This window comes from Cucurbita moschata, unplaced genomic scaffold, assembly GCF_002738365.1.
Source record: "Cucurbita moschata cultivar Rifu unplaced genomic scaffold, Cmos_1.0 Cmo_Scf00054, whole genome shotgun sequence".
NCBI lineage: Eukaryota > Viridiplantae > Streptophyta > Magnoliopsida > Cucurbitales > Cucurbitaceae > Cucurbita > Cucurbita moschata.
The window spans coordinates 1,189,820-1,204,289 of record NW_019268570.1 but is presented as its reverse complement, the minus strand read 5'-3'; the positions used below and the strand labels follow the sequence as shown (position 1 = coordinate 1,204,289).

Sequence of the window (14,470 nt, the reverse complement as noted above, 5' to 3'; positions counted from 1 at the left end):
TTTCGCTTGGAATAGTTTTCTTAGTGATCACTTCTTTCATCAGTGGTATAGCCATAAATATAGGTTCCTCTCGTGCGAGTCCTCTTTTCAATTGCATGATCAATATCATTCTAGGATTACCTGGTTGCTTGATGCTTGCAGGTATTACTATGGGGTTGCGGTCGGTGATCACCAAGCATTTCGCTAGTGGCATTGGGATAACTTTGTGTTCTAAGAGGAACTCCATCCCAAGTACAACGTCAAAGTCATCCATGCGAACCACGACAAGGTCCAACTCTCTTGTCCAAGCCCCTAATTTGAAGGGGACTCTTTTGGAAACTCCCACAATAGGCAAGGCCTCGGAGTTGACAGCTTTCATTTTTCCAGGGTCCTTTTCTATGGTGAGTTCCAATCTTTGTACTTCTTGATCGGCAATGAAGTTGTGGGTCGCTCCTGAGTCTATCAAGGTGCTCTTGCTTGGTTGAGAGTTTATTGTTGCATCCACAAACATGAGCCCTTTCTCTATTATCTCCTTCGAGTCGACCTTTCGTTGGAGGGCTGACAAGAATTTGAGTGCGACCATTCGAAGGTTGCTTGATCTTCCTTCTTGTCTAGCATAGTCTCAACTCTTGTGTCGTTGCTTTCTTGAATGGACACTTGAAGTGCACTGAGAGAGGCCCGATAAGGATAGTAGGACACTTTGTGGGTGCCTTTACACAACAGGCATTGTAAAGGTGTCGTCGGGTGGTTCCTTTGAGGGTAAGGTCCTCGAGATGTCCTCGCTTGGTTGTTCTGAGGAGGTCTATCTGTCCACCCGCTTGGTCTGTCGTTACTTCCGTTTGGCCTATTGGGGCTTCCATTTCGTGACCTGGCGGCTAATATGTTTTGCCCCCAGTGTTTGGGGCTTCTGTTGTTTTTCTTTGGTAACTCGCTTCTTTCCCATAGTCTAGGAGCCTCTCGGCGCTGGCAATTGCGGTAGCTAGGTCTTGGATCTTTTTCTCGTGTACTTTTGTTTTGGCCCACGGTTGTAACCCATTTATAAAAAAGAACACCTTGTCCTTCTTTGATGTACCCCTGATATCTAGAATCAGGGTCGAGAACTGTCTAACATAGTCCCTTATGCTTCCAGTTTGCTTTAGGGCTATTAGTTTTTCCATTGCTAGATGCTCTAAGTTTTCGGGGAGGAATTGGTCCCTCAACTCTCTCTTGAGGTCTATCCACGAGTCTATGGTGCACAATTCATTCTCGATATCTTGACCCTCGTACGCCACCAAAGTTTGGCGTCGTCTACGAGATACATCGAGGCTACTGTCACCTTTATGTCGTCGGTACAAGCCGGTGTGGCTTTGAAGTACTGTTCGACATCAAAGATGAAGTTCTCCAACCCTTTGGCATCCCGGTTCCCTTTGAAAGATCTGGGGGTCTGGGAACTTCAGTTTGTTGGATCCTGTATTAGTTTCCCCAGCCGAGACGTTCTCCACGGCTTTCATGGTCACCTCAATTCGGGTGCTCATGACGGACATCTTTTCTTGGATTTCATCGATCGTTGTTCTGAATTCGTCAGCTAATCCATTGAACAAACTCATCATTGTATTTTGTAGCACGTCGAACTCTTCGCCACGTCCCTCCTTGTGCGCGACAGAGCTATTGGGGGTACCAGACAGTCTTGGGCTGCTCGTAGGAGCAGTTTTTTCTTCGATGGGTCACTCGAAACATCAGTTCTGCAATTGGTTCCCCATTCCGGCGGTTACTCATGACATCGATTTCTACGACTTTTTCACTCAATTCTGTCACCCATGCTTCTAGGAAGCGGATGGTGTCAGGGACTTCTTTGAGGAACAACATCTCTTCCTCTATTAAAGTAAGTCGGTTGGCTTGTGATTTGGATATCGACTTTGTCGTCAACATATTTTCGATCTTTGCTATTTCACGAAGCTTACAAAGCTCTGATACCACTTGTTACAATCACACTTTTGAAGGCAACAGACTTGCGATTGTGCGGCACTCACTTTCCAACGACAAGTGAGCTAAGCCAATTCGTTCTTGTGTCGCCTTCTGCCAAGCGTCGTATGCTTGAGCCTCTGGTCTCGGTTTTAAGAGAAGGTTTTAGAAAACGAGGGCAAAGAGAGATTTTCGAAAGAGATATTTTTGAAAGAGAAGTTATATAAGCAAGCAGGAGAGAAAGAACAACGGCTTACAATATATAACCTTGGTTAAGGAGAAGTTGACAACTAGTCGTATCCCCCCTCTATAGTACATTCTGAGGCATTTCATGTCTGACAGGCCTAGACATGATATTTCTGAAACGTCATACTTCCTGGAAATACAAAACTAAAACACTAGAATATGAAAAGATATAAAGGGTTGGGCTTCTCATGGGCATGCGTACATGGGAAACACACCTTGGACGAGCATGACCGTGACACTCGGAACAGGCGACGGGAATTGAGGCGATGGTGGGTGCACGTAAGTGCTCGAAACGGCCAGTGGGGCACGCGCGGACACATCGAGAAGAAGGAACGCGATGGGCATGAGCGTGCGAGCGGGGGCAGTTGCCATTTGTAAAGAAAGGAAGATAAGATCGAGGAGAAATTGAATTAACGAGTAAAAGAAATAAAAAAAAGGGTGCAACACGAGGACTTCCCAAGTGGTCACCCAACTTAGCACTACTCTCGCCCAAGCATGCTTGACTGTGAAGTTCTGATGGGATTTAGTGCATTAGTGTTGGTATGATCGCACCCGACATGCAATGCGCACAAAATTGCATTTAACACATGCAGGGCGGCATGATCAATGAGACGGAGAGTGCATGAGCGTGCTCGGAACTGGCGGCAATGGGTGCGCGCACGTACTCGAAAAGGCCGGAGGGGCTCACGCGGACACGTCGGGGAGAAGGAACACGATGGGTGTGAGCGTGCGAGTGGAAGCAGTTGCGATTTGTAAAGAAAGGAAAATAAGAGCGGGGAGAAATTGAAATAATGAGTAAAAGAAATAAAAAAAAAAAGGTGCAACACGAGGACTTCATAAGTGGTCACCCAACTTAGTACTGCTCTCGCTCAAGCACGCTTGACTGCGGAGTTCTGATGGAATTCAATGCATTAGTGCGCACAAAATTGCATTTAACACATGCGGGGCGGCATGATCGAGGAGACAGTGTGATATGAACCAAGAGACATCATTCATACAATATACTTCAATGAAGACGTGAAGAAAATGTTGTCAAAATTATCAAAAGAGGTTGCAATTCATGTCACATTAAGAGGAATGAAGTTTGATGGTTATAAATTTTGGGTGGGTTACAATTTAGAGTAATTTAGAGTTATTGTATTTTAAGACATTTTATTTACTTTAGGTTATATTTACATAATGGCTAATTATGGTTATTAAGTATGAATGTTACAACTTTTGGAATGCCTTTAATAGTTTCATTTTGAGGCTATATAAAGCCATGTATGTTGTATTTGTAAGGTAGACTTGGAAAATATAGTAAAAGAAGCATTTGTGCTCTTTTTTAGCCAATGACTAAGTTTATTTGCAACTCTATGTAGTTTAGGTTGCATGTAGAATCATTCAAGCTCGACATGATCAATCTTTCTTGTGGAGTGATTCGAATCTCAATCAAGTGTTCTTGTCTTGAGATATTTGATCAACAAGAATCATTGAAGCTAGACATGATCGATCTTGCTTCTGGAGTGATTTGAATCTCAAACAAAGTGTTCTTGGCTTGAGATATTCGATCAACAAGGTAATCCGAATCTTACTCCCCTTGTAGTGATTCCTTATCATATCATTTGGTATCAGAGCTTAAGCTCAAGATCGGATATATGTTTCCTTTGCATTTTTTTTCAATTTGATTTTTATTTACTTTCATCTTTTTAGATTTTAATCGACCCAGATTTCAAAATTCAATCTTTGCTCTATTCAACATTTTGAGAGGTGAGATTGAGAGCTTCATTTGTGTAAATGAGTGCAAACAGAGTGGCCTAAAAAAAAAATCCTTGAGTGTATACACATGAGAGATTGTTGTGAGGGCCTTTGTATTTTCATATCTTATGTTTTGCAACAAAGTTTCACAAATAGATTCGAGGACGAATCCTCTTGAAGAAGTGGAGAATGATATGAACCAAGAGACATCATTCATACAATATACTTCAATGAAGATGTGAAGAAAATGTTGTCAAAATTATCAAAAGAGGTTGCAATTCATGTCACATTAAGAGGAATGAAGTTTGATGGTTATAAATTTTGGGTGGGTTACAATTTAGAGTAATTTAGAGTTATTGTATTTTAAGACATTTTATTTATTTTAGGTTATATTTACATAATGCTAATTATGGTCATTAAGTATGAATGTTACACCTTTTGGAATGTCTTTAATAGTTTCATTTTGAGGTTATATAAAGTCATGTATGTTGTATTTGTAAGGTAGACTTGAAAAATATATTAAAAGAAGCATTTGTGCTTTTCTGTAGCCAATGACTAAGTTTCTTTGCAATTCTATGTAGTTTAGGTTGCATGTAGAATCATTCAAGCTCGACATGATCAATCTTGCTTGAGAAGTGATTCGAATCTCAAACAAGTGTTTGAGATATTTGATCAACAAGAATCATTGAAGCTAGACATGATCGATCTTGCTTGTGGAGTGATTCAAATCTCAATCAAGTGTTCTTGCCTTGAGATATTCGATCAACAAGGCAATCCGAATCTTATTCCCCTTGTAGTTGATTCCTTATCTTATCATGGTGGGTGCACACGCGTGCTCGGAACGGGCGGCGGGCGTGATCGAGGCGACGGTGGGTGGACGCACGGGCTCGGAACTGCCGGCAGGGCCCGCGCGAACACGTCGAGGAGAAGGAACGCGATGGGCGTGAAAGTGCGAGCAAGGGCGTTTGCCATTTGTAAAGAAAGAAAGATAAGAGTGGGGAGAAATTAAAATAACGTGTAAAAGAAATAAAAAAAAAAAGGGTGCAACATGAGGACTTCCCAAGTGGTCACCCAACTTAGTACTACTCTTGCCCAGACACGCTTGACTGCGAAGTTCTGATGGGATCTGGTGCATTAGTGTTGGTATGATCGCACCCGACATGCAATGCGCACAAAATTGCATTTAACGCATGCGGGGCGGCATGATCGAGGAGATGGTGGGTGCACGCGCGTGCTCGGAACGAGTAGCGAACGTGATCGAGGCGACGGAGGGTGCATGCACGTGCTCAGAATGGCCGGTGAGGCCCGCGCAGACACGTTGAGGAGAAAGAATGCGATGGGCGTGAGCGTGCGAGCGGGGGCGGTTGCCATTTGTAAAGAAAGAAAGATAAGAGCGCAGAGAAATTGAAATAACGAGTAAAAGAAATAAAAGAAAGAGTGCAACACGAGGACTTCCCAAAGTGGTCACCCAACTTAGTACTACTCTCGCCTAAGCACACTTAATTGCAAAGTTCTAATGGGATCCGGTGCATTAGTGCTGGTATGATTGCACCCGACATGCAATGTGCATAAAATTGCATTTAACGCATGAGGGGCGGCATGATTGAGGAGACGATGGGTGCACGAGCGTGCTCGGAACGGGTGGCGGGCGTGATCGAGGAGATGGTGGGTGCACGCGCGAGCTCAGAACGGGTGGCGAGCATGATCGAGGCAACGGTGGGTGCACGCATGTGCTCGGAACGGTCGGCGAGCGTGATCGAGGTGACGGTGGGGCCTGCATGGACACGTCGGAGAGAAGAAATGCGATGGGCGTGAGCGTGCGAGCGGGGGCAGTTGCCATTTGTAAAGAAAGGAAGATAAGAGCGGGGAGAAATTGAAATAACGAGTAAAAGAAATAAAAAAAAAAAAAGAGGTGGAACACAAGGATTTTTCAAGTAGTCACCCAACTTAGTACAACTCTCGCTCAAGCACGCTTAACTGCGGAATTCTGATGGGATACGGTGCATTAGTGATTGTATGATCGCATCCGACATGCAATGCGCACAAAATTGCATTTAACGCATGCGGGGTGGCATGATCGAGGTGACAGTGGGTGCACGCGTGTGCTCAAAACGGGCGGTGGGCGTGATCGAGGCGATGGTGGATGCACGCACGTGCCCAGAACGGCCGGCGGGGCCTGCGCGGACACGTCGTGAGCATGCGAGCAGGGGCAGTTGCTATTTGTAAAGAAAGAAAGATTAGAGCGAGGAGAAATTGAAATAACGAGTAAAAGAAATAAAAAAAAGGGATGCAACACGAGGACTTCCCAAGTGGTCACTCAACTTAGTACTACTCTCGCCCAAGCACGCTTAATTGCAGAGTTTTAATGTGATCCGATGCATTAGTGCTGGTATGATCGCACCCGACATGCAATGCGCACAAAATTGCATTTAATGCACGCGGGGCGTCACAATCGCACTTTTAATGGCAGCGGACTTGCGATTGTGCAGCACTCACTTTCCAACGATAAGTGAGCTAAGCCAATTCGTTCTTGCATTGCCTACGCCCAAGCGACGTATGCTCGAGCCTCGGTTTTAAGAGAAGATTTTAGGAAACGAGGGCAGAGAGAGATTTTCGAAAGATAGATTTTTGAAAGAGACGTTATATGAACAAGCAAGAGAGAAATAACAACGGCTTACAATATATAACATTGGGTAGGGAGAAGTTGACAACTAGTCGTATCCCCCTATAGTACATTATGAGGCATTTCATGTGTGACAGGCTTAAACATGATATTTCTGAAACGTCATACTTCCTAAAAATATAAAAGTAAAACACTAGAATATGAAAAGACATGAAGGGTTGGGTTTGTCATGGGCATGCGGCCATGGGCAATATGCCTTGGACAAGCATGACCGTGACATACCGACTACTTTCAAACCTGGTGATGTGTGTGGCAGCGGAGTCCAGATCTTCGACGCGTTCCCAGCTGGTTTCTTCCGTAGGTTGATTCTTTTATTTGACAAGGAATTCACGAATCGTCCGTACAGGTCTTCCTATCTTCCTATCTCTTTCGGCTAGGATCTCCTCTATTTCTTTGCTGTCTCTTTGTTTCAGATCGATGCTCAGTCTCGTGATTACATTTTGCTGGTCGTCGTCCGGGTTAGGGTGATAGGGCTTCAAGTTGCTCACATGGATTATTGGGTGGATTTTCATCCATGTGGGTAGCGCAACTCTGTAGGAGGTAGCTCCGATATTTTTAAGGACTTCAACCGGGCTTTCATATTTTTGAACTAGTCTCTGGTTCTTTCGACTGTGAAATCTGATCTGTTCTGGTCTCAACTTGATGAGGACTTAATCTCCTGCTCGAAATTGGAGGAGGCAACACTTCTTGTCTGCCCACTTCTTCATATGCTTGGAAGCTTTCTCTAAATATGCCCAGGCTATATCTGTTATCTGCTTCCAATCTCCTGTGAAGTTCTGAGCTTGAAGGTTTTTTCCTGCATAAGGATGATCAATAATATGAGGCAAGGCCGGTTGTCGTCCACTTACAATTTCAAAGGGACTCTTCCCCTAGACGAGCTCGTTTGACAATTGAAACAAAATTGAGCGACATCTAGCCGTTGTCCATAAAATTGTCCAATGTTTGCAGCATTTGAAACATCACGGGTTTTAACTCAAAAGTAGTAGCTTGCATTTTTGGTCTGATAATGCACGAATTTAGCTCCTCCACAGCTGGATATGCATATACTCTGATTGCTCTTTTTCTGCCATCTACTAAATAAATAGAATTAGCAATGATTCTCTCTAAATTAGCCATGCCTCCATTTTCAAACTTTTGATTCATTTGGACTCCAAAGTTTCCTTGACGTATATTTTGTTATATCATTCTCAACCTTTGCTCTCCCCCTCCCCTAAAGGTTCTCTCTATTTTAAGATCCAAAATAAACTCCAAAAAGGGTAGGTGGGTTCATACACCCGGTAGAAAATTGAGTTGAAATAAATTCAGTTTTTTTTTTTTTTTTTTTTTTTTTTTTTTTTTTTTTTTTTTTTTTTTTTTTTTTTTTTTTTTTTTTTTTTTTTTTTTTTTTTTTTTTTTTTTTTTTTTTTTTTTTTTTCTCAAACTCACTGTAATCTTCAAACAAGTAACTAAATTAGGAAATGCCACTACGCCTTCGGCATTGGCACTCAGTGGATGGAGCCCTACTGGTTGATCCGTTCAGATTTATGTTAACAACTACGAAAACCATCAATCAGAACAGTATCCGGGGTCCAATTGTGTGTTTTTCTTCCACATAATAGTGCCTCGGAAACTAGAATTCATCCTTCGGGCAGTAGTTCAGGATAGATAATTCATCTTTAGTCTCACGAAATGATTGAGAACTCTGACGGGGTCGAAATGCATTTTGTTCTTTGTATTCACGTCTTCATCATCATCTGAGCAACCCAACCTTCTCTTCCCCGGCTAGAATCGGCCTACCCTGTTCAAGAAGGTGACGGTCAAGGGAAGGGCATATCGGTCCGCTCCCAACTAGGCAAAAAAATTTGATTACTTATATAAGAATAAGTGCAAGTATACACTATCATAAGTAATAAGCAATAAATAAATTATTAATTCCATAGAGGACCTATTTTTTTTTAGTTACTTTTGTTGTTGGAAATTAAGTAAGTTTTTAGTAACATTCAAATGTGTGTTGATGAGTTTAAACTTTTTAAACAAAATTTATGCAGAGTGACAACTGCTTTAAGAAAACAAAGAGAAATGAGAAAATCAATAATAATGAAGGAGGATGGGCTATAAGAGATGAAATAGATAAGTTGTTGAAATTTGCAGTGGATTTTAGCTCCTTTTAATAGGTTCTCAAGCCTTCTTTCGAAGGTCATCCATGGTGATTACTTCTATAACCATTTTGCAATTTCTATTAACAAGACTCTAGAAGAAGAATTATTCGCAACCCTTCAATTACCTTCAAGTTTCCTTGCAATGGAACTAGAGTATTAAAGAGAATTTTATTGCTCACTCTCTCGTCTTTTGAATAAGAAAACAACTATGTATGTAAAGTGACCAACTAAACAAACATGTAAATTACTAATAATAACACTTTAATTTGGAAAGTTCCTTGAAATTAGAAAATAACAACACTTTTTCCCTTCTTGAGTACCTTAAGATTCCTTCTAAGATAAAGAATTAAAAGTTTAGAAAGTTCCATAAATATTAGGAAAATGTCATTTTATCCTTTAGGCTCACCTTTTCCTTTCTAATTTTTTTCCAAAGGCCTTAAATCCCTAAAATTATCTTTTAGGGTATTGAAATGACTTGTTTAAGGCCTTTATTCTTTCTTGTATGCCTTGATTCCTTTTTTGGAATCCTTTAGGTTACTTTTAACTTTACTTTAGGTGTTATATGATGTGATTGAGCTAATCTTCAAAGATCGTATTTTAAGGCTAGGACTATTTCCATGTATTGTAATATGGAGTAGAAGTGGACAACTCAATGGGATCCACTCTCTTTGAACTTGCCCAAGGGCAAAGGACGTACAAATAAAGGGCTAAGAACACATGCCTACGCCCTCGAATTCAAAACCTTAGGACTTTAGTCCTCAAAATAGAAATTATGCTTAAGGACCCAAAACCCGGTTTAGATCCTAAGGACGCAGGTCCTTAAAAAAAAAAAAAAAAAAAAAAAAACCATGACATGCTTGGGACTTGAGTATGGTACCCTAACATTCTTATTAATACGATTAAGAGTATATAAGTAGGCTACTTACTAAGTTTTATACTTATTCAAGTGTTTACATATTTTTTAGGTAACAACTAAGCATTAGAAAAGGAAGGGAACAAATCTAGAGTAGATGCCATAGAGAGTAATCTTAAGGTTAAGAGCCTCCACCATTTTGTATCAATTTGTGTGACAATAATTTTGAATTTCGTTCCCTTATGTATCTAAACTTTAAAATTATATGTTTTATTTTTTAAATTCTTCTAAGTCTTTTGTAATGTTGAGACACACAACAATAATATCATAGTAGTTAACAGGCACAAAGAATCGATTCCTCATGATTATAATCATTATACAATACAGATACTGCTTTAAAAAGTTACCAACTAATATCTAGTAGTGAATTATCTTGATTGATTGGAATCACATTCGTATCATAATTAAAACGATTACAAGGTCTTGTGATATAGTGAGCTTAAAGATTAGCTGACTAAGTCTTTAAGCATGAAAGTGGTAATGATCTATTACCTAAGAGAGAGAATTTAGTCTATAACCTTCCAAAGTTATATAAATATGATTTATGGACAATTGTGAACCTATAAATCACCTATTTACCGAGTATTTTTACACACATTTACACTAATCTTTCTTTTTAAATGGCACTCAGCTTACCTTGACTTATCAAATGAGTTATGAAACTTAAATAGATTAGATTTTGGATAGGCTTTATAACACTGAGATCATACTGAGATCATGTGTATGTACATTACTTCAAAATTGACACAAACATTTTACGAGATTCGTAGTGTTATTTTTTGTATTATTTGAAATTTTATTTATGTAGTTTCTTGTAAATCAAAGTTTTTTTTTTCATTTAGTAACCGTCCATGAATTAAATATTTTAAAAAGACACGGCGTTACAAAAAAAAAAAAAAAAAACGGTGAAGTTTTAGGTATTTCATGAAATTTCTTTACCAAAAATATATATATATACATAATATAATATAATATAAAACAAAATAAAGAAAATATTGGGTTCATAAAGCAATTTAGAATCAAACATAGTTGAACAAATAAGAGCAACAAAGATGAACAAAATAGAACCATATCCCTCTCCACCGAGGGTTAACAAAGAGAACGATCACGAGTCCCAACAATACCATGAGGTATGATGCAACAAAACTCCAATAGAACGTCTCTACATATTCATTAATCTTGTCACCTTCATCTCTCATCAACCCCTCATATTGATTCCTTGGTTTCCACTTATGACTCGAGCAACCTTCTCCAGCAACCACCCCACAAAGATTAGGGTTACCTAAATAGCTGCCCTCAACAAATGTTCTAAAGTGCGGTGACATAGGGATTACGCCCGATAAGTTGTTGTAGGACACATTGAAGAACGAAAGAAAGTCAAGCTGAGATAAGTTGGAAGGGATGCCTCCACTCAACAAGTTATACGAAAGGTCCAAGCTCTCCATTTGTTTCAATTCACAAAGGGTCTCCGGTATCCGCCCTTTCAATTTATTGTGTGAAAAGTTCAATGCATGGATCTTGTGTAAGTACCCAATTTGTGGTGGGATTGTTCCACTTAGCTCATTGTTTGATAAATCCAATCCACACATGTACTTCAAAATATTTCCTTTATATTGTTCTAATCTATTCTTGGTCATGAAATTTACTTCAATCTCTCCTTCCGAATACTTATCTTCATGACTAATTCTCCAAAACATACCTTTTCCATCAAATAAAACATCAATCTCAACGAAGAACACACTTTTAAAATCAAGCCCCATTGATTCATATGAACTTTTAGACCCGTTTGAGATCCCAAACGACATGTTACCTAGGCATGAAGGAATAGATCCCTTGAGTTTATTACCCGAAAGATCCATAATACTCATTTCTCTTAACCCACAAACATGTCTTGGAATTGAGCCACGCAAATGATTTCCTTTTAATAAAAGGAATTGTAAACTTGAAAATTTATTAATCCAAGAAGGAATATGTCCTGAGAATCTATTTTGACTCAAATCAAATGCCACTAGCTCCTTGCTTTTGGAAAAAGCCTTTGGAATTGGGCCTGAGAAGTTGTTGTGTTGCATGTACAAGTAGTTCAATGAAGGAATGTTGAAGCAAGAGGGTATGGAGCCATGTAATTGATTTCCAGAGACGTCAAAGAATTTGAGAAATTGAAGAGAGCAAAGTTCAATTGGCAATTTTCCTTTCAAATGGTTTTGTGAGAGTTGAAGATATAGAAGATCTGTTAAGTTACCAATCCAACTGGGAATTGAACCTGAGATACGATTCTCTGATATGTCCAACACAATTAAATCAGGACTATCCTGTAATTCATCTTCAATATTCCCACTAAAATTATTGTTTCCCAATTGCAAACGACTTAGCTCAGGCATGCTACTAAATATAGACATCCTTATCTTCCCCGAAAATTTATTATTTGACAGATCAAATATATTCAAGCTTTGTAATTTTCGTATTGACAAGGGGATATTGCCTTCGAAGCTATTTCTTGAAACGTTGAAATGGGACAGACTTGGGAGAAGGAAGCCCATGTGATAAGGGAGGTGACCATGGAGAGTGTTGCAAGAGAGTCGTAGGTGAAGTAAATGGTGTTTGAAAGGAGGCAGTTGGAGGGTGGCAGTGAGGGAGTTATTGGTTAAAATTAGGTACTCCAGGTCTGTGTTGTTTTTCAACAGCCATACCGGAAATGTTCCGACCAAGTTATTATGGGAAAGGTCGAGAAACTTAAGGGCATGTTGGGACATTAAAAACATGGGAATCTTGGAAGATGTCTTGCTGTTTAGGTTGCAGTGGCTTAGTTTGAGGACATTTAACTGAAAAGTGGGTAAGAAGGAGGGGGTTTCGGTTTGGACTTGTAAGTTGTTGGTGTTTTTGGTTGAGAGTTGGAATACTTTGAGATTTGATAGGTTGGCCAAGAGGGCCATTGAGAAGGTGCCTTGGAAGTTATTGTCGTCCAGCTGTAAGATCTTGATTGATTTGAGGGTAGAAATGGTGGATGGAAGGGTTCCGGTGAATTGGTTTGAAGAGATGTCCAGAAATTCAAGGCTGCTTATGTTCATCACACATTCTGGAAATTCACCTGAAAAATTGTTGGAGCTGATGTCCAATTTCACCAAATGCTTTGTTTTGCATAATTCTGCCCAAATAAAATGCATTCAAATATTGTTAATCCGTTCTTGCTTCAAATGTGGTTAAAAAAAACTTTTCCTACCTACCAGAAAAGTACATTAAAACTCTTTATTTTTAGTGAAATTTATGGATTCTATTAATGGAAATAAATAAGTTTACGAAGTTAAAGTAAAATTCATGTCTGTCTTAATTAAAAATAAATAAATAAGGAAGGTTTTTAGATTTCTAGTTACCTTGTAAGAGTTTTGAATCATTGAATCGATTATTGTTGAGCGTCAATTCTCTCAAGTTCTTCAAATCTGTTCGGAAAACAAGAAAAAAAAATTTAATAAAAGAAAGATTAGAAAGTTGAAATCAGTAATTTGAGAGTACATTTGTGATTGGTGAAGGCAGAGAAGGCATTGTGGGACAAGTCGAGTGATTCCAGCTTGGGAAAAGGGTTTAAGAGAGAAGCGTGGAACAAGTAAAGCATGTGTTGGGAATGGTCGATGTCCAACAGAGTAGAGAGAGAGAGGCGGAGTATGTGAGGTATGGGAGAGTGGCATTGAACTCCGTCCCACTCGCAGCAGTTCCGCCCACTCCACGACGGAAGGGAATCGATGCTAAAATTATGGGCATTAAAGAACCGCTTCACCTCCAACAATCCCAACCTTTCTTTCTCTAAGCAACCGTTGCATGCGTGGTGCGCTAATTCAAACACCAATATCACCGCCACTACCAATCTTCCTGACATTCTCGATATCTCTCCTCCACTGCTCTCTCCTTTGCCTCCGCTTTGCTTTAACTACTCTCCCATGGAACATCCAAAGCCTGTCCTTTAGAAGTGCAACCCCTGGTGGAGCATCCACCGCCTACGCTGGTGGAGCATCCCAACTTTTCCACCACCTCCTTTTTCTACTTTTAAATTAAACCAGATTATTAAAACTTTATATATATTCTAATTTGTTCTTCATAACTAATCATTAATCCCACAAATTGTAAAAGTAGGAATTTAAGTGAAGGCATGAGTCCTTGCTGATGCCATCATTCATACACGAGGCATTGCCTCTGCCTCAAAGACATAGTATGGGTATTTATAATAATACTTCATTCATGAATGGTTGGAGTTTGAGAAATGATTTAATGCATAATACATTTCTATACACGGTTTATGCACGCATGCATGAACCCACTAAGGAGACTCGTATACAAATTCCTTAGACTTGACTATATGCTAGCGCACACTCACATGGCAAGAATTCAACAAAAAAAAAAATAATAATAAAATAAGCATTTTGATATTTTCTTACCTCATGCATAACATACTCATCTATGTTGGCCAACTATTTATTTATTTCATCTTTTTAACTTTGCATAATACATCAAACATGTTTCTCGAAAATTTCAAATTTAAGGGCATAATGGTAATTTTACTATAAACATGGTAATTATATGAAAATCAGTTAATTAAGGTAAGATTTTCAAAACATTATAACATGACTAAAAAGTCCTATTGACATAGGGCAAGCTCAATTTACCAAAAAAAAAAAACCTACACTAATGAAACATATTTGTATAACACTAATGAAACATATTTGTATAGGAGTATCGAAAAGATTATCATGGGTACAACATCCCATTTGTTTGAACATAACTTCAGTCATATTTTGGAAATCTTATATTGCAGTCAATCTCTATTATAAATTTTTAAACGTGATC

The 14,470-nt window shown here is 39.4% G+C and overlaps 1 protein-coding gene, 2 non-coding genes and 3 pseudogenes across 3 annotated transcripts; all 6 read right to left on the bottom strand.

The window, feature by feature from the left end:
• Window positions 1-2,601: 2,601 nt before the first annotated feature.
• On the bottom strand, window positions 2,602-2,720 carry LOC111436482. The gene has a single exon (XR_002709255.1). It is a non-coding gene; the product is annotated as a 5S ribosomal RNA (ribosomal RNA).
• A 261-nt stretch (window positions 2,721-2,981) lies between these two features.
• Window positions 2,982-3,100, bottom strand: LOC111436500 (annotated as a pseudogene).
• A 1,841-nt stretch (window positions 3,101-4,941) lies between these two features.
• LOC111436478 lies at window positions 4,942-5,060 on the bottom strand. The gene has a single exon (XR_002709251.1). It is a non-coding gene; the product is annotated as a 5S ribosomal RNA (ribosomal RNA).
• A 277-nt stretch (window positions 5,061-5,337) lies between these two features.
• LOC111436486 lies at window positions 5,338-5,457 on the bottom strand (annotated as a pseudogene).
• Window positions 5,458-6,187: 730 nt separating this feature from the next.
• LOC111436487 lies at window positions 6,188-6,306 on the bottom strand (annotated as a pseudogene).
• A 4,330-nt stretch (window positions 6,307-10,636) lies between these two features.
• On the bottom strand, window positions 10,637-13,632 carry LOC111436446 (probable LRR receptor-like serine/threonine-protein kinase At1g34110). Its single transcript, XM_023074236.1, has 3 exons — window positions 13,145-13,632; window positions 13,006-13,071; window positions 10,637-12,779 (listed from the first exon to the last, which is right to left on the bottom strand). The coding sequence occupies exons 1-3, from the start codon at window positions 13,503-13,505 to the stop codon at window positions 10,657-10,659; spliced, it is 2,550 nt and encodes an 849-aa protein (XP_022930004.1). The 5' UTR covers window positions 13,506-13,632; the 3' UTR covers window positions 10,637-10,656.
• Window positions 13,633-14,470: the final 838 nt, after the last annotated feature.